The sequence below is a fragment of the Anser cygnoides genome, chromosome 16 (assembly GCF_040182565.1).
Source record: "Anser cygnoides isolate HZ-2024a breed goose chromosome 16, Taihu_goose_T2T_genome, whole genome shotgun sequence".
In the NCBI taxonomy this organism is placed as follows: domain Eukaryota; kingdom Metazoa; phylum Chordata; class Aves; order Anseriformes; family Anatidae; genus Anser; species Anser cygnoides.
In genome coordinates, this window is record NC_089888.1 from 15148032 (window position 1) to 15166721 (window position 18690).

At 39.7% G+C, this 18690-nt stretch overlaps 1 protein-coding gene across 7 annotated transcripts in view; it reads right to left on the reverse strand.

The window, feature by feature from the left end:
* The window catches only part of RBM39 (RNA binding motif protein 39), a 32902-nt gene that overhangs the window by 11529 nt on the left and 2683 nt on the right, over nucleotides 1–18690 (reverse strand). For 3 of the 7 annotated variants that reach the window (XR_007158504.2, XR_007158505.2, XM_048048894.2), the window contains exons 2-12: nucleotides 17777–17839; nucleotides 15888–15937; nucleotides 11425–11619; nucleotides 6661–6726; nucleotides 6500–6553; nucleotides 4986–5103; nucleotides 4258–4410; nucleotides 3681–3818; nucleotides 1721–1786; nucleotides 612–816; nucleotides 327–404 (exon numbers count right to left, since the gene is read on the reverse strand). Coding sequence is in view for 5 of the 7 variants with exons in the window: in XM_048048894.2 (XP_047904851.1) it covers nucleotides 327–404; nucleotides 612–816; nucleotides 1721–1786; nucleotides 3681–3818; nucleotides 4258–4410; nucleotides 4986–5103; nucleotides 6500–6553; nucleotides 6661–6726; nucleotides 11425–11619; nucleotides 15888–15937; nucleotides 17777–17827 (1174 nt within the window). In the remaining 2 variants the exon portion in view is untranslated. Of the gene's footprint in view, nucleotides 1–326; nucleotides 405–611; nucleotides 817–1720; nucleotides 1787–3680; nucleotides 3819–4257; nucleotides 4411–4985; nucleotides 5104–6499; nucleotides 6554–6660; nucleotides 6727–11424; nucleotides 11620–15883; nucleotides 15938–17481; nucleotides 17555–17776; nucleotides 17844–18690 lie in introns of those variants that run through there. The other 4 variants (XM_066978269.1, XM_048048895.2, XM_048048897.2 and 1 more) reach the window with 4 other exon arrangements.

Consider the following 18690-nt stretch of genomic DNA (forward strand, 5'->3'; position numbering starts at 1 on the left):
AAGCCTGACAGTGTTAACTGTCAATATTTACACTGCAGTAGAACATATGTGTCCCCACCAGCACTGGGAATAGTAAAGAAAGAGATGAAGGCTTGGGATGAATTAAATGAACTAGAATAGATTTGCCAAAAATAACGCAAAATGAAGCATACCCAAAGCTGTTATATACTGCTTATTTGCTCATGGATTTGAGAATTTCCGCAATTTGTAAAACATGCTGCGGCATCTATGTTCCCATCTTAAAAGATCAGAAGATATATTTTGGTACCTCATCTCAAAATTATGATTAAATATTTTAGAAAAATAAATAGGCGATTATTTCTTACCTGCCACAGCTCCAAATGCCAATGATCCACTCATCTGCAGAGCCTGCTGTGCAGCTGGGGGAATCTGCAAACCAGTACCTGAAAAGGACACAAGAACACACCTTGTAGCAAGTACTTTTTACGCAGTCATGGATGCAGTAACTTAAGTATCAGAAATCTTACTATTTTCAAAAACTACTATTGCTTAAAAATTGTTACATACAGAATATTTGGTGGGATGCATTAATCCAAATTCTGCAAAACTGTATTTTCACGCATTCCTTATTTATCCTTATTTATACATACCTTCTGCAAGCCTTGCCATCAGCTGAAGGCGACCAGTTGTTCCCAAGTCAATTCCAGTCCGTTCCAACTCATCACTGTCCAAAAATGAGCTAGCACTGGAAGCATCAGTGCGCTCAGTTACGTGCCCAACTTTCATTGGCCTACCAGCCAGCTCAAATCCATTGAGTTGTTCCAAAGCCTTTTTGGCACACTCAGAGTCTGAGAACTGTAGATTGGAAAAATATAAATTTAGTCATATTGCCTGCACTACTCAGCAGCACTTTTGTTACATTTGAGATCCAGTTACGTAAACATGAAAAACAAATTTAAAATAACAATAGCTACAAGCTACCATAGATGCGCTCCATATTTTCAGTTTTAACCAAGCACATATGAGGTTGGGTATTTACTTTCTCATATTTAGATACATATTATTGTTGAAGCTAGAATATCTAGATACTGCTGTCAACAAAAGTCATGGCTGCAGTTGTCTTTCAACAGTTTCCACGGACAGTCACTTCTTTCATAATTTTGTAACTGCCATGCATTTACTGACTACTCCTAGCAGATGTCCTGCACTGGGAATTAAAAATATAAGTATTATGTCAGCATTAAAAGCATCAAATATCAGTTATGAAGTTAGGTCTGCTTTATTTGTCTCCAAGTGCCAAAGGTCCCAGGCAGAGACATTTCTTTCATCACAAACTGTCAGGTCAGTTAACACACCTTAAGTTCAGAAAGTTAAGTATCTTGAGTGCAAAGGGGAAAGGAAAGATGTTTTCAACCCAAAGTTTTAGACTCTGGAATTTGATTTCCCCATAAAAACTTGAATTCGATCATTTTCACAACACTGTGAAAAATCTGGTTTCTGCTAGCATCCTTAGCTGCAAAACTGGAATTGTTTTACAGGCACTGACCATCAAATCTGCTATTCCATTCTAAATATGTGCATTGTTCAATCATAAAACCCATAGAAAACTGTTAAAAAGAAAGAAAGGCAGACCACTGTTGCATGTCACACAACAAGAAATTTCTAAGATGAGACTTAAGTGAGATTTAACCAAGCTGTTCTTGCTACATGAAAAGGTTATATTCAAGTTCTCTGTAAAGTTTGGTAATTCTAGTCATACCGTAATAAATCCATATCCTTTTGAACGTCCAGTTTCACTATCCATCATCAGCTGAATGCTTTCAATCTAAAAATAAGAATAAGGCTATTTATTATCAAACATTTTGGAACAAAACCTGTAGACAGTCTGCCAAATATACATATATTAATGTGAAACCACTTTTTCTTATTTTAAATCAGTTCCTCATTCATTCCTCTAATCAAACTCAGTGTAGAGGCAGCTAGACATGTACTTTGACACACAAACTGAAACAGGCAAACATAAAGGTGATATACAACTTATTATTTAAAGGAACTCCAGCTACAGGCAGATGATTGGTCTTATGTGACGTTCTAGCAGGCAATGAGCACAGACAACATCAAGGATATCGATCTGTTAGAATCAGTCCAGAGGAGGGCCATGAGGACGATGAAGGGGCCTGAGCACCTCTCCTACAAACAAAGGCTGAAAGAGCTGGGGCTGTCTAGCCTGAAGAAGAGAAGGCTCCGGGGTGACCTCATTGTGGCTTTTCAATACTTAAAGGGGGCTTATAAAAACAATGAAGGACTCTGTTCAATTGGATAATGACAGGACAAGGGGGAACTAAAAGAGGGGAGATTTAGATTAGAGGTTAGGAGGAAATTCTTCATTCAGAGGGTGGTGAGGCACGGGAACAGGTTGTGGAGTTGTGGATGCCCCACCCCTGGAGGTGTTCAAGGCCAGGTTAGATGAGGTCCTGGGCAACCTGATCTAATGGGTGGCATCCCTATGGCAGGGGGGTTGGAGCTAGATGATCTTTAAGGTCCCTTTCAAACCGAGCCACTATGATTCTATGAAATACAACTGAAACAATATAGTAATCACGCCTCATGTGCCGAGGAACTCCATTTGACAAAGTAAGAAACGCAGTTTGCATAACTGACCAGAGGGTTTAAGAAAAGCATGCCTGTTTTGAATAGTTATTGGTACACGGTAACTCTTAAAAGTTTACAGTTACTTGTGTGTTTTAAATTCAGTAAGTCATCCTAGAGCCATGAAAACAGTGTTGGAAAGAGACAGCAAAACAGAAATGAGAGGAAGAACTGAGCTTAAGACCAGAGTACGTGGAATCAAGAGAAGGATAAAGCCTTCACAGCTCTTTATGTAAACCTCCTAATCTACATTAATCCTACTGGCAGACCTTGAGAGAAAAAACAAGAGAACAGCCATGTGAATTACAATTTAACGAACTGCTATAATTTTCTAGGCTTTTGCACAACTGAATTAAAGAGATACACATACTCAATCTAAACAAAGCATCTGAAAATTACTGTTATGATATTTATGAAGCACTGTTAGTATCTTAAAGAGTACGAAAAATATGGATGGGATTGACAAAAATATTTAAGCAGCGTATTGCATATATTACCTTTACTTTATCTAATAATGATATACCCAGGATGCCTTAGTTAGCACAGTGCTGTACTAGTATTTGTGAGGTCTCCAGTTGAAAGTTCAGATTCAATCTGCTCACTTTCATAATTCTGAGAGAACGTATTGTCATGCCATAAACTGGGACTCACTGATCAGGAGTGTAAAGAAAGGGGACTACATCAGAGCAGGAAGGGACACACTGCGAAGGTTAACAATGTGAGTCAAAAATTAAGACAGAAACCTTCAGAAACTGATTAAACTACTACAAAATTACGACGAACAAGACTTGATTCTAAGTAATTGTAGGTACTCATTGAATTCTCAGCTTTCCATCATATAAGGCCTTCAGGTCAAAAAATCACTGGACCACCTCACATATCGTGGTTCTCATTTGCTCTCAAATACTCACTCAGTATCGAAAGACTTGTGGACATATAAGTACAGAATAGTTGAGAATGTGAAGCTAATATTTTGCAGTTGTTAATTATTTCCAGAAGACATTTGAGCGCTCTACAACTAATGTAGGTTTTTCAGATAAACACCACCACAGTGCCAAGTCAAAATTTACCCTGCCAAATGGCTCAAAAATTCCTCGAAGCATATCTTCAGTTATGTTGAAGTGTAACGATCCTACGTAGAGCCTCATAGGACCAGCACTGCCCTTCTGCAAGTTATTTGCCATTGCTGCTGCTCTGTTTTTCTCTGCCTATGGAAAAAAATAAGAAAAATATGTAAAATAATAATAATTTCAATTATCTGCATACTGTTCACCTGACTGATTTAAAATACAAGTCTTCAAATTGGACAACTTCATGCAAAATTCTGGCTTGTGCCTAGTAAATTGTCACTTCGCTTTTTTATACACATACTATATACTATGATTTTGTAACACTATCACTATTTTGTTATTACTATTTTCTTAGCATCATTATTTTCAAAATGCATCTTTTATCAGTTTGAGTTGCTTTAATTTGCCTGTCAGTTACTGGAACCCAAAGTCCATTTATAAATAAATTATTTAACCATTCTTGTTACAGTTTTCCAAGTGTTCAATGATAATCAAATTTTCAAACATTAACTTCACTAGCAAGATAACAGAGTGACCACTCAACACTATTAAAAAGTTAGGTTTATCAAGTCCTTACCTGTGATGCTTGTACTATAATTGGTACACCCAAGACTCTCTGTCCAGTTAGTCCTATTGCCAGAGGTACTGAACTAACATCAACAAATTCTACATAAGCGATTCCCTTTGAACGCCTGGAATTTCTATCAGAAATCATTCGCACATCACGAACCTAAAAGACAAGTACAGACATGATGTTATAGATAGAGCTACACTAGGAGAAGAGCTAATACAGTCCAACTCCCAGAGAGATATTAATAAACAATTACTTGCCAAGACAACAGCTTTGTAATCATGCTGCAAATCTAGAACAGCAAACTACCCTAACAAACACAGCCCAGAAAGCTAGCATTAAAAGCTATGATTCAGAGTTGAATGTAGTATGCCACAGGAAAAGTGTCGATAGAACACCTGCAGCACTGTAATGCTTTATACCAGAACCTTACAGCTGATGGAATAAATACTACTTTTCAAAATTAGAAGTTAGACTAAAATTAAAATTATACTGCAACTGACAGGCCCATCTGCAAAAGACCGGATGTTCTGAAAAAATGAAGTTGTTTGAATCAGAATTGCATCCCTGGTATTTTGCATCACATAACATGATGAATCATTAACTCCTGATAAGTTACTTTCCTGTACAGGAATCTCCAGAAAGCCACTCGCTTACCATTCTGCAGAATATCAATCCTGAACTAGGATAACTTCAGGAAGTATTCAGAATCACTTTAACTTCTCTATAATTACCTTCCCTACTGTAGAGAAAAATTCTTCCAAATCTCTTGGTCGAATTCTTGCAGCTAGTTGCATGCAGAATACTGTTCGAGCATCCCTCTCTTCAGGGGTAAGATTATCAATAGGTTCTCTGAAAAGAAGAAAGGTACATTAAAAAATAACCTAAGGTAACTCATTTAAACTTTTAGCCATCCAGGAATATCAGTATTTTGAAGTCTGGTGGTAAAAAACCACCTGCGATATTAAAAAAGGACAAGAACTGAAAACCTGATACTAATATAACATTTCTTTAATATGACTAAACATTGTGTAAACATTAAGCATGACTGGAAAAGCATGACTGTAAGCATTAAGTGTGACTGGAAAATTGTATTTTAAATTCAGAAGCCCCACCTAAGCAGAGACTGCCATTTTGCTACTCTCCTGAACAGGTAAGAGTACCACTAAGGAGTATGCAGTCAAAAAGATGAGATGAAAGGACAGGAAAACAAAGAAAACAGGATTAATTATCACAGACTAGCCATCTAAACCTTCAGACAAGCAGTATTTTTTCTTTTTTACTGGCTTTGTAAACTGTAGCGTTATATACAGCCAGTCACTTCAGTCAGAGCATGAACACTGACATCTATACAAACAGAACCCCCAGACCTCACCTTTTTATAGTTTTTGCTTGTTAACCCAGAAAAAAGCATGAATAGTGAATAATTACTGTCAGCCCAGACACTAGAAGAGATCAGTGTTCTATTTTAATACCGAACATCAGCTGAAATCAGTCAGATGCATCACTTTTAAACTGTTGAAGATTCAACACTAAAAAAAAAAAGACCTGCACTTAAGTACAGGATAGAATTAATGTGCCAGATCCTGGATTGAGTTTTTAGTAGTGTAATTCTTTATACTTATGTGTCTACATTAAAAAAACACTGAGAATACACAAGAAAATTTTAAATTATCTCAGTCAGACTTTACTAGTAAGTGAAAAAAACGTGCAAGATTGATTAAATTTAACTGTATTAATTTAGCAAATAATCTTACTAGCAGCTATCTAAATCAAAGCCCCTTAATTGAAAAGCTTAAGAAGGAATAAGCACTTTCTGGATTTCAAAGTTACCTGGCTTCTCTACAAATAACATCAACAGTGATTAGAAAAAAAAGCATTTTCACAGTACTTTTTAATTCTGTATTTAGTATTAGTAAGATTTAACAGAAAAGCTATGTAACGTTAACTAGAATTTACTCGTAAAAGCTTGGAAATACAGGAATATGACAAGCAAAGCAAGACAGGTTTTGCAAATTGACATTATTTACAATTGTACACTGATAATTGGAGGGGAAGCAGCAGTTTATAACACAGGGAGAAAACAACCTATTTTTAATGCTTTCCTTTCACGGGCTTTCTGAATGAGTAATTCCAGCATTACTTATGACTGTATGTCAGACAGTGAGTGGTCATGCATTATTTCACCATTACTTTTCCAGCTTCACTTAAGGGTGAGTAAAGACAGTAAACATGCAAAAATAACTACCTAACAGGGCTCTTGTCTTTTCTGAAAGGACTTTTGCTTCTGGATCGTCGTCTGCTGTAAAGAAATTAACAACAAGATTACCAAAAAGCTTCAAATATACTGGTCTTACTATAAAGAAAAGTATTAATGATGCAGTAAAAAAATAGAGAAAACTCAGAAACCTTAATTTGATGCTGTGAGGCAGACCAATCTTCCCTCTGATGGCACTGTTGAATTTTGGACCAGAACTACGGCAAAAGCAAAGACAGACATTACTTACCAGAGTAACTGAATTCAAGATTTCCTGCTTGTACTCGCAATACATTAACAGCATTCACCCACCCTTCCAGTTGAACTTGTAAATATTTTCCATTAGCACTGCCCATAGCATGCATAAGCTACGCATAACACTCTAAACCACCATGCATACAATATGCTCCCTGCTCAGGTTCATACGCATCGCAAAAAAACTCACGATATGCAGGATTCCAAGAAAGAACTGAAGCCAGAGCCAGACAGCATTTATGTATGCAGAGTACTCTGAACTACAGTTATTGCTGTAATCTTATTTATACATTTGTCCACATGCATATTCCACTGATGACAGCAAAGCAGTGCCTTTATTGCCTGGAACTCAGCCTCAATTTCGAGCAAAGTAGTGCTGGCAGAACCACTCGCTCAGGTATAACATCTTAAAACTGAAAGCTTCATGAGATTTAAGATGCAAGTGGAAACCCAAGTAGCTGCTTGCAGATACCACCAAGGGAAAGATTATTGGAAATTCACTAGTCTTTGACTCAGCTACAACTGCTACAAAGCATTACATATATATAAATTAAGCTTCCTTTAAGTAAAGTTTTTAATGGACATCAAAGCACAGAACCATTTAAGCCAGTAAACCTTATATAGTTATGCCACCACAAAAGGAATTCAATCTCTTGGCTGATTTTAATTTTAGTTCACCAGGCTTCTGAGAGGCTATTACAACAGAGAGTCATCTGACCATTCCCTCCACACTGAGGCAGTCCTCTTGCTAGTTATCGTGGCAGAGAGTAACAAACTGTGACGCAAGTAGTAAGATTCCTCCTATCATGTTCTCCCTGAACTTGATCTCCTTGTAGATCCAAGGCAAAGAACACCACCTGTTACCATTCTTCCTGTGTATCGACTGCACGGCAGGGGCACTACTGCACAGACCAAATGCTAGGGGGTTTCAGCCTTTTCATCTGCACAGAATTGATTCTTTCTGCTGAGGCTATAAATTGATGTGAAGACACCCTGAAAGATACAGCGGTCTGAAGACATTAAGTGGTCTTTTACTAAATCCATGTAGCCAGCCAGGTCTTCTTGCTACCCAGGGGAGCAGCAATGCTGACAGTTAGGCTCAGCACCCACAACAAGGAGGATGCCCATTCTAAACATGCCATGACACCGGAACAGGTGGAAGTCATAGGCTAAGATCCAAAACCATGCTGACCCACTTAAGGGAATGAAAACATGGCTCTGTGTACCACTGGGGGGTGGGGGAGGGGGGGGGAAAAAATCAGTTTATAAGCTATTTGTTATGAGAAAATACAAAGAAAAAAACAGGCACATACTAGGTAGTATGGTGGATGAGAATAGCTGCTGAAAACTGCCTTCAGTAAAATACTACAGCAGTTCCTACTCAAATTCAATGAATGGCTGCTGGGAGCACCTATTCAGGTTCTCCAATGTCTACAATATGTACTGCCAAAAGCTGCAGCTGGAAACATCGACACTGGTTTTAGAGGTTTATCAGAAGAAATTACCCCTATACCTTCACACCGTGTTGTCCATTTCAATTCATACGCAGCATGACTAACCACAGGGAGCCTCATCTTCAGAATGCTAACATGCAGACCAACTAACCAATGCTTAGCAATCAAGACCATGACTTTTAAGCAAACACCAAAAAATGTTTTCTCATTACATACTTGCTCAAACCCAGTGAAAAAAACCTGAGAAGATACAGAGTAAGTTTTCAAATAATGCATGACTCCTGAGAAAAGGAAAAAAACTCATCCATCTTCACATTTGACAAACAAGCAGTATCAGATTTACAGGACAGATCGGGAGGAACATTAAAAACCCTGGCAAGTAAAGGCATAACAGACTGAACAGGAAGGCCTCAGAAGCTGAGGCAGTATGATGGCCTGAGTGAACTTCTGAAGATCTTTTTTTCAACAGTATCTGACAGATGCACTTCTTTGCATTGTTCTACAGAGATCTGCTTGTAAAACTGTAGATCTCAGAAATTTTCTCTTCTCCTACTGCCTCTTCAAGAACTCCGCAGTTGTTCTCCGGTTCCTGCTTCATGCATAATAGAAGCACTGATTCACAAGCAATTAATCTTTATGTCTGGGGGTTACCTTCTTCATAAATCAAATGTATTAAACCCCACATATAACAAAAGCACAGCTAGGTAAATATTTTCCTAAACCTGCATGATGCCACATAGCCCAAGAAAATAATCAGATAAGAAAACAACTAGTATAAATTCAGCTTTCACATCTTTCATATCCAAGAGTCCAACTAAAGCATCTCATACGAGGTAAGCTTTGACCAACAAAATCCAAGAGTCAGTGTTTGTATATGGACTATCTTCCCAGCAGCTTTGCCCAAGTTCTTGGCTCCAAAATAGCAAGCGTACAGTCTAAGTGACTTCTGCTGTACATTAGGAGTAGCTGAGACTCGTCAGCCAGATGTCTAAGCAAGAATACATGGCCATGCTAAAGTGTTTTTGTTTGTTTTTTAAAAAAGTCTTATAACTGTAAAACCCTTAAACAGCAAGATAAGTAAAAAGAACATCATGGAAAAAGCACTGTGAATACTTGCGGTTTTACTCGGGTGGGTAGCCAAGTTACACCACAGCCACTCTCTCACTCTCCCTCCTCAAATGGGAGGGGGGAGAAAATACAATGCAAAGGGCTCAAGGGTTGAGATGAGGATGGGGATATCATTCAACAATTACTGTGATGGGCAAGAGAGACTCAGTGTAGGGAGACAGCAAGATTTATTGCCTATTACTAACAAGCTAGAGAAGTGAGGAACAAAGGAAAGAAACCAGAGACGCCTTCCCCCCCCATCCATCCTCTTCCACCTCCTCCCCCTGAGCAGTGCAGGGGACCAGGGGAAGGGGGGTTACAGTCAGTCTACAGCACCTCGTCTCTGCCACTCCTTCTCAGTCACTCTGTCGCCGCTCCAACGTGGGGTCCCCCCCACGGGACGCTGTCCTTCCCAAACTAATCCTACCTGGGCTTCCCACAAGCAGCAGTGCTTCAAGAACTGCTTCAGATACGGGTTGCCCACCGGCAGCAGCTCCTGCCAGGTCACCTGCTCCTGCGTGGTCCCCTCTCCACGGGCTGCAGCTCAGAACTGTCTGAACAGCCCCACAAGGTGAGACTCCAGATGCGAATTCTCCATCCAGCAGGTCGTATTTTAATTTCATTAGGCATTATGCTTGTCACTTATCGAACATGGATCTGATAGCACTGCTAATAGAGGATTTTTTCCTCACATGGAAGCATCATTTTTGGTAGATCCAAAGGTAGATGAAGAAAGGAGGCTCGTGATGCAGGAAACTTCACCTCCAGAACTAATGACTTCCCAAAGGTCAGCATCCACTACAGAGAACTTCAATGCAGAGCCTTTTTTTGTTCCAAAAGAGGTCCTTTTCTTTTGTATCTTCTGAACAAAACCTAGAATTTTGATGTCATCTTCGCACATCTATTGTTGCAGGTCATGGATGATGCTTTTGAAGAGGAACTACAGCTAACTGCTGGCCACCCAACAGTCACTGCCAATGCCTCTGGGATGCAGGTAGTTAGTTGCCCTATACCTGTCTTCCACTAAGCTGATTTAGAAGTTGAATTCTACTTGGTTATTGAAGTAAAGAATGCAACGTTGCCAAACCAGTAAGTATTCTAGCATCCCCCCTAGGGGATACTAGAATATCTGGTCTTTTTGTTCACTGCCTTTCAATAGCAGAGAAATTGCCCGGTACAGCTACGGAGGAATACCGTAAGAATGCGAAAGTCCTCTCATAATTGTATACCTTCCTTTTACGACACATCTGGACGCATCAAAATAGGCATGGGTTATTGTAGTAACATGCATACTTTCAACTTCTACCTAAGGGAAGGTACTTCAGAAGACAAGGATGCTGAAGCTCCTGAATTTCTCCTGGTGGAGAACTTGCACCCAGCGATGACAGGAAAAACAAAGAAAACCCTTCCAACACAAACAGGAGAAGGCAGTGACTCCCAGCTAACTCAGAAGAGCAGCAATCTCCTTCATACACCACCACATCAGAAATGAGAGGACTGGCAGGCCCCACCAGAAAGAAAGGCAAGAGATCTTGACTGGGGATCCTGTTTATAAGGCAGTCTGAAGCCTCAACAGTGCCACGCTCCAGCTAGCTCCTGTAATTCTGCAGGTGCCAAAAAGCCGCAGAACACAAGCTAACTGTGCATCGCTGCAATCTTTGGAGCTGAAGCCCAGAGCTCCAGAAGTCCTGACACCAAAGAGACATACCCTGGCTGAAACACAGAGCAGGGCTGATCAGTACACAGGACTGATGAAAGCACAGGAAATGCCACGCACAGCCTGCAGACGCAGTATATTTGCAGTATGAAAACACCAACATAGAGGTGGCTTAGTGCCAAATGAGACCCTGAGACCTCCAGCATTTTTGTCTGCATTCCCAGAGTACTGACAGGAATATTGCATTCAGATAAAAAGGAAAACTAGTAAGAGGAATGGGATATGTCACTGTCCTCCTCTTTTTCTTTCCATATTTACTGAACCATCTTCAACCTCTCACTCCCTTTCTTGAGGCAATTAGCAACCAATATAGAAAGAGAGACTATAAGCTCTCACATCGTACACTGAGGCAAGCCACATGCAATTTGACATAAGTAACCTACTAGGGACTTCTGTAGCGGCCTCTGAATCTGCGGTCTCTACTTCTAGAACGGCTGCGTCTGCGTTCTTTGCTTCTGCTCCGTTTCCTTTCCCGGCTTCTGCTCTTTTTTCTTTCCCGGTCTCGGCTCCGCTTGCGTTCCTTGCTTCGGCTCCTCTTTCTGTCATGACTTCGACTTCGGCTCTTGCTCTTTTTTCTCCTGAGAAGGGGAAGAAAAAAAAAAAAGCAACTCTGGTTACAACTGCAGCTCAGTATCATCAGTTCTATTATTTATGTACATTCTACAGCTCCTCTAACAGAATGCTAGAGACATTAATATGAAAAAGTTTCTACTTCTTGGTATTTGTATCAATCTTTTAGTTAAATAGGTGGTTAAACACATCAGAAACCTTTTAAAATTCATCATGAGCAAGATAAAGTGCTCAAGCACTTTTGTTCAATTTATTTTTGTAATCAAAGCATGCTTACAGTTAGAGTAACAGCACTGAAAAACTATTTCGTGTATTAGAACTAGTGCATACTAAATGCAGTACTTCATGTGTCATCTCAAAGATTTTAAATACACCATCACGAAACTAAGAATAACTCGGTATTTTTATAGCAAAGTACAACAAAACACAAGAAAAAAAGTGAGGAAAAGGAAGGCTGTTTTCTTCTGATACTGTCTGCCACCAGTTTTAACACGCTGCCTAAGAGTTTCGCTTCTGCTTTAAGATTCCTACTTGCTACTCCACTCCTTGCTAAGCCACTTGCTTTTCTACATCTGTGGCTCTTACAGGTTTGGTGCATACCTTTAAGTCAATTGTATCTCATATTTTAAAATCAATGAGCCACTGTTTCATTCTTGCACAGTACATTTGGATTATCCGTGGATTTTTTTTTTCCTATCTCAGTCTCAGCCTGCAAAAATTTACCATCTCCCAGCTTTTAAGATATCTACATATGTGTAACCCACTTCAAACAGATGATCAAGCAATCACTTTAGACCATCCAACTGAGCTTTGGGAATACTCAAATTTGCTGCAACCCTTTTGAAATTCAAAACTTTTTTTTGCTACTTATTTTACCCCCTCCTTTTATACCTTCTGTTTACATACAAAATCTTTTTTCTAAAGTGGTCAGTCATACACCTAAAGCCTTTGCATGTACCCCCACCTCTTCTTCAAAAGAAAGTTCTTTGCTCTTACTTTCTATTGCCATCTATAAACTACGACTCCTAGTTAGGTTCAGTTACTACAGTAAAAATGTCTCAGTTCCCACATATAACTGAGCCCCATCATCATTAGCAGCTTTTGTTCTCTAATCTCTACCTAGGAAGCCCCATTACAACTGTCTTAGTAATTATCCCTCAAGAGAAACTTTGTGATTTGGTCATTTGGTTTTAAGAACTAGAAGATGGCCATAATAAAGTGAAATATTCAGGTGTTTCAATACCTGACTCCTTCACAACACCCTAATAGTTTCTCTATTACTTTTGTACAGAGAAATTGCAGCATCAAAACCCAGTGCTCAGAATCCTTTTGACACCACCCTGACAATTGGAATGATCTGCATCACTGTCACTTAACCACACTTCCTACTGTAATATAATACAGGACAGTGTTAGAGGTGTAGTCTCTCTCCTAAGACACACCACTTACCATTATCTCCTTAAATCACAGAATGGCTTGGGTTGGAAGGGACCTTAAAAGTACATCTAGCTCCAACCCTTGTGGCATAGACAGGGACACCACCCACTAGATCAGGTTGGCCAGGGCCTCATCTAATCTGGCCGCGAACACCCCCAGGGATGGGGCATCCACAATTTCTCTGGGCAACCTGTTTCAGTGCCTCACCAACCTCTGAGCGAAGAAGTTCAATCATCTACTCTCATATCATCATAGTTCCCCAAAATACCATCTGGAGCTCAACATACTCTATCTGTAGCTCAATATATTGGCCAACACCATAACTAGTAATTACAGCTAGACTTCAGGAAGAAGTAACCAGCCATTCGCTATCCCACTGTGAGCTGAACCTTGTTTGCATGCTAGGCTCCTAACAGCCAAGATTCTCAAGAAGATTTGTGTTCTGCCTTCCAAACATAATTAAATTGGATAGACAGTACAGACACAGTAAAACTGTAGAGAAACTAAAGGGATTAAGAATCTAACACAAACGTAGTATTACTTGATCACTATTGCTGAAAGCTGAAATTAATGTTCATTTTTAGCTGTTGATGTTTGGCATTTACAAAATGGTGTGGTTTATTTTTTCAGGATTTAAGTGGAAAACAGCATTATAAAAATCACAACTCTGGGACAAAAAGCTCCACACCATCACAAAACTGCAATACAGTAAGTTAGTAATTACTCCAAAACCGAAACAAGGGTACACCACAGGATCAACATTTTTGAACATGCACATGGGTACTATCAGGAAAGCTGAAAGGTGAAACTACACACAAAACAGACTGCAAGACTAACAGTATCAAAACACCTGAACTTTCTTCTGTTTCAGAATGATGTAACCTTTTTTTTTTCCCCTGAACTTAATTTACTCTCTGTCTCAATTAAAAATAAACTCAGAGTGCACAGGACCAAGCTGAAAATGCGGGCAGAAAGAAAACAAATGCCATCACTTTAATCTCTGAGAGGCTACAAGCTGAAATACATTCTAGTATTCACCTCATCTACTACAAACCCAGGTCAGAACCAGTTCCGAAATTCGGGAAACACTATTTTTCTTCTGATCTCAGTTTATATTTGGGGGCTAGTCATTCAAACAAGAGCAGGCTTTTACATGTCAGCTATATACGTATTCTGAAATGATAAAAATTCCAAACAAAAATATTGGTAGGAGCCGATTTTGAAGGAGTTTCAGGGTATCTCAGAGACACAAGAACGATGTTCACAGCATAAGTCTGATGTTGGTATTCCAACCCTGGAATTAAGTCACTGACCAGTTAAGAATGGCACACTTCAGCAAAGATTCCTAAGGAATGTGTGCTTATAATCTGGTTCTTTAAAAAAGTTTTAGTGTGATTTAAAAAAAATTGGATTAGAAATAGAGAAAACACTTAAAACAGCTGTTACACAAATTAACAAATCAAGGACTCAAATACTCAATTGGGAATGTGAACAGTAGTGAGAATGTAGGGGAGGGGAGGGAAACGAGTGTGAAACAACGCAGCAAGTTTGCTGATGACACTAAACTGGGAGGAGTGGCTGACACGCCAGAAGGCTGTGCTGCCATCCAGCAGGACCTGGACAGGTCGGAGAACTGGGTGGGGAAAAACTTCATGAAATATAACGAGGGCAAGTGTAGAGTCCTGCATCTGCGCAAGAACAACCCCTGGTACCAGTATAAGCTGGGGTCTGCCCTGCTGGAAAGCAGCAGGGGGGAAAGGGACCTGGGGGTCCTGGTGGACAGCCGGATGACCATGAGCCAGCACTGTGCCCTTGTGGCCAAGAAGGCCGGTGGCATCCCGGGGTGTATCAGAAGGGCTGTGGTCAGTAGGTCGAGAGAGGTTCTCCCCCCCCCTTCTCTGCCCTGGTGAGACCACATCCAGAATATTGTGTCCAGCTCTGGGCCCCTCAGTTCAAGGACAGGGAACTGCTTGAGAGAGCCCTGCGCAGAGCCACGAGGATGATTAAGGGAGTGAAGCATCTCCCTTACGGGGAGAGGCTGAGGGAGCTGGGTCTCTTCAGCTTGGAGGAGACTGAGGGGTGACCTCATTAATGCTTATAAATATGTAAAAGGGGAGTGTCAGGAGGATGGAGCCAGGCTCTTCTCAGTAACATCCAATGATAGGACAAGGGGCAATGTGTGCAAGCTGGAACATAAGAGGTTCCACTTAAATATGAGACAAAACTTTTTCACATTGAGGGTGACAGAGCACTGAACAGGCTGCCGGGGGGGGGGGGGGGGAAGGTTGTGGAGTCTCCTTCTCTGGAGACTTTCAAAACCCGCCTGGACGCATTCCTGTGTGACCTGATCGAGGTGTTCCTGCTCTGCCAGGGGACTGGACTAGATGATCTTTCAAGGTCCCTTCCAATCCTTAATATTCTGTGATTCTGCGACTAAACCTTTCAAGAAAGCAATGGCATCTTTAAATGGTTTGGACTGTTCTAAATTGCTTAAAATTTTCACACCAAATAATTTTTAAAGTGCAAACTTTACTGCACTGCTAAAACAAACAAAAAAAAAAACAAGAGATGAATCATGCTGAACCTACCAAGTCCGTATTTTTATCTGATGCTAAAACAATAAGTGTTTCCACAGATTTGATGACATCAGTGACAAGGGTGTAACTATATTTGTAAAAGAAGAAAATTTCATAATTTCTGCAACTGCAGTAAACGCAAATATCAAGTTATTCCAATTTATTTCCTTGGATATTAATGACATGCATTCAAAAGTTTGGTTTTTTTTTTTTTAGAAAAAACAGCTCCCTCCCCCAAAAGCAAAGTATGGGAAAATACTTACTTCTTGCTTCGTTCTTCGTGGCCATTGGCACTGCTCAATTTGTTCTCATCCTAAGCAGGGTTGATAGAAGAACATCGTGAGGACGAAGCGGAAACATTTCAAGTGGTCAAAGGGTAATGGGAATAGGAATAAGAAAATACAAAACAAAAATTTTAATACTAAATTACTTGTTTACAGTTTAATGTGGAAAGATTTAGATAATTTAGGTAGCCATGTTTAACCACTTTGCTGCTTAATTTTAAGTCATACAATTATAAAATGCAAAACTTACATCATTTAAAAGTGTATATTAAATTGTAGATACTTCCTTACATGGTTTAGAGACTAAGTTATCCTGTAGAATTCAGCACTCAAGTGGTTAAAAGTTATTTCTATAAAATGTAAGAGGAAGTTTAAGGTTTGCGTGCCCCTCAGATCAGCACCAAGGCTATATCTCTGCCTAAGCCCCAGTGGCTATGCTAGCAGCCAGCCACTATCGATTTCCTGTGACCGATGCCATTCCCGAGATCTTCACTCATTTTCGTTGAAGGGTTGTAAGAGCTTGATGCCACCTCTGTCACACATCTCGCCCTGAAGCAAACAGGGATTCACACTGCTTTAGTAACGTCGACTCCCAAGAAAGTCATCAATAATCCACCAGTCCAGCCTAAACATTCCCTATTTCCATACCTGTTTACATGGAAAATATCCATGTTAAACCAGGACACAAGAATTTCAACATAACAATTTACAAATTACTCTTCAAGATTTTATGTGACTACTAAATATTACATAAACTAAATATACCATTTAAAACTTACAAATGCTCATCCAAAATTCATGAGATGGTTGTAAGAAACACTGCAGAATAGGCTAACAATAGCTGCTATATAGTTTATATACTTGCTTTACAATTTAATCACAATGATTACATCAGAAGAACAATTACTAAATGACTTAAACTTTATATACATTACTTGTGAAACCAGTGCTAAAGCATGCATGATGTTAACACTTTACTACCATTTGGTGAAAAACAAAAAAGACAGTATTCATTCACTGCTGGTTTGGGTAAGAGACGCCACTACACTAATCAATAAAAAAATTTGCATCAAAATTGACATTTCCTAATTGAACAACTAGGACAGAAGAATACAAGAGCTTTTTTTTTTTTTAAATGACACCGCAGACTGTGATACTGTCTTTTACTTGCTAAGAATGTTCTATTCAGGGATCCAAGAATTTAGGTAAATTCGTCCACTCAGCAATTGATTTCCACCTGCTCTGTTAAAAGATTAACCATCACCAGTCTTCTGCATTAAGAGCAAGTCTCACTCTTCTTGCACTGAGCAGACCGTTCAAATATTTACTTGCCATGGGACTGGTGAAAAGGTTATTCTTGGAACCCTGCTGTTTTCCCAAACCACTGCATTCACCTTGTTGCTATACCAAACTGGACCTGGCAATTTTAGGAGAGGTTTTTGATTTCTTGGTGTTTTTTTTTGGTTTGTTTGGGTTTTTTGGTTTTGGGTTGTTTTTTGTTTGGTTGGTTGGTTTTTGTTTTGTTTTTAAACCTAGGGGACCACGGTACAGCGATACGTCACTCAATTACTACCTTATGATTGACAGTTCACACTGGAATCAAAGGTGAATTCATGGGAGTAGAGGTGAGATATCGTTAGGCAAGTCTACAAAGAGAGATAGATGGGCATTTATTCATCACGCTGAAGTGAAACTACTGCACAATATAATTACATTAACAGCATATATTTACTTGCAAGTTACATGTAATGCATCTCCAGTAAGATAAATCATGAGGGCTCCAGGGATGTTAGTTTACAGTTCAGCAGTAGTTTCATGTATAATGCTAAATTAAGGTAAGCAGGACCTCACCGGCACATTTTTCTCACCTTCTTGTACGGAGCTTCAAGCATTGCTTCAATATCAATATCATCAGCCATTTTTCAGGACACCTGAAAGAAAAAGTAAAATCCAGCTAAGAGGGTAAACACCTTTGTGCTTTATATTCCAAAAGCCTCTGCTTAACAGGCCATCATTGCATCAGCACAAATTCACGCAGCATTGTCTCAGAAGACATTTCCAACAGGAACTGGAATGAAGCTCGCCCAGTGAGATGTTAAAGAATGTGACACAAAGCACCAACCAATTACAGCTGTGAACAACGAAAATGCTATCAAACACAATTAGCAAGTAGAAACCCCTGAGGTATTCCACCTGTTTCTTCCAAAACAAAGAGCAAGGATAATTTACCATGCAGAAACATGGGTCTAGTGGCCATTTTAAGACATGCTAGAGCCTGACCAAAGGACTACCCAAGAGAGACACGTAAAGAACAAGTGTTCAGGCAAACCTGTTTGCAGTTTCCTTGCACTTGCTACCATCACACTTACTAGTCTGAAGACTTAGATTTCCTTTAAGAAATCTGACCTCCTGCACAGTGCAGGCCACAGAAGAAACCTGTGATTCAAGCATTAACAAAAGCATACGCGAGATCCATCCAGTCTGGAATTCCATGTTTAAAAAAAACACCACGCCCTGTAATACCTGTCACCTCAGACTACTTTTCAACTTCCTAATATCATTTTGTGTTTATTACACTCTGAATCCCATTGACATTTGATTCTCTTTCCCTATGCAGGTACACTATTAAGAGCCTCCCAGAGATCTCTGTAGAGAAGTAGAGACTCAACATCCTCTCACCTCCTACTAGGACAGCTTCAATCTTTTCCTTTCTAAAACTAAATAAGGCCAGGCCTCCAAATCTGAGTCAGACAACCCAAGATTGAGGATTTTCTTCCATGTG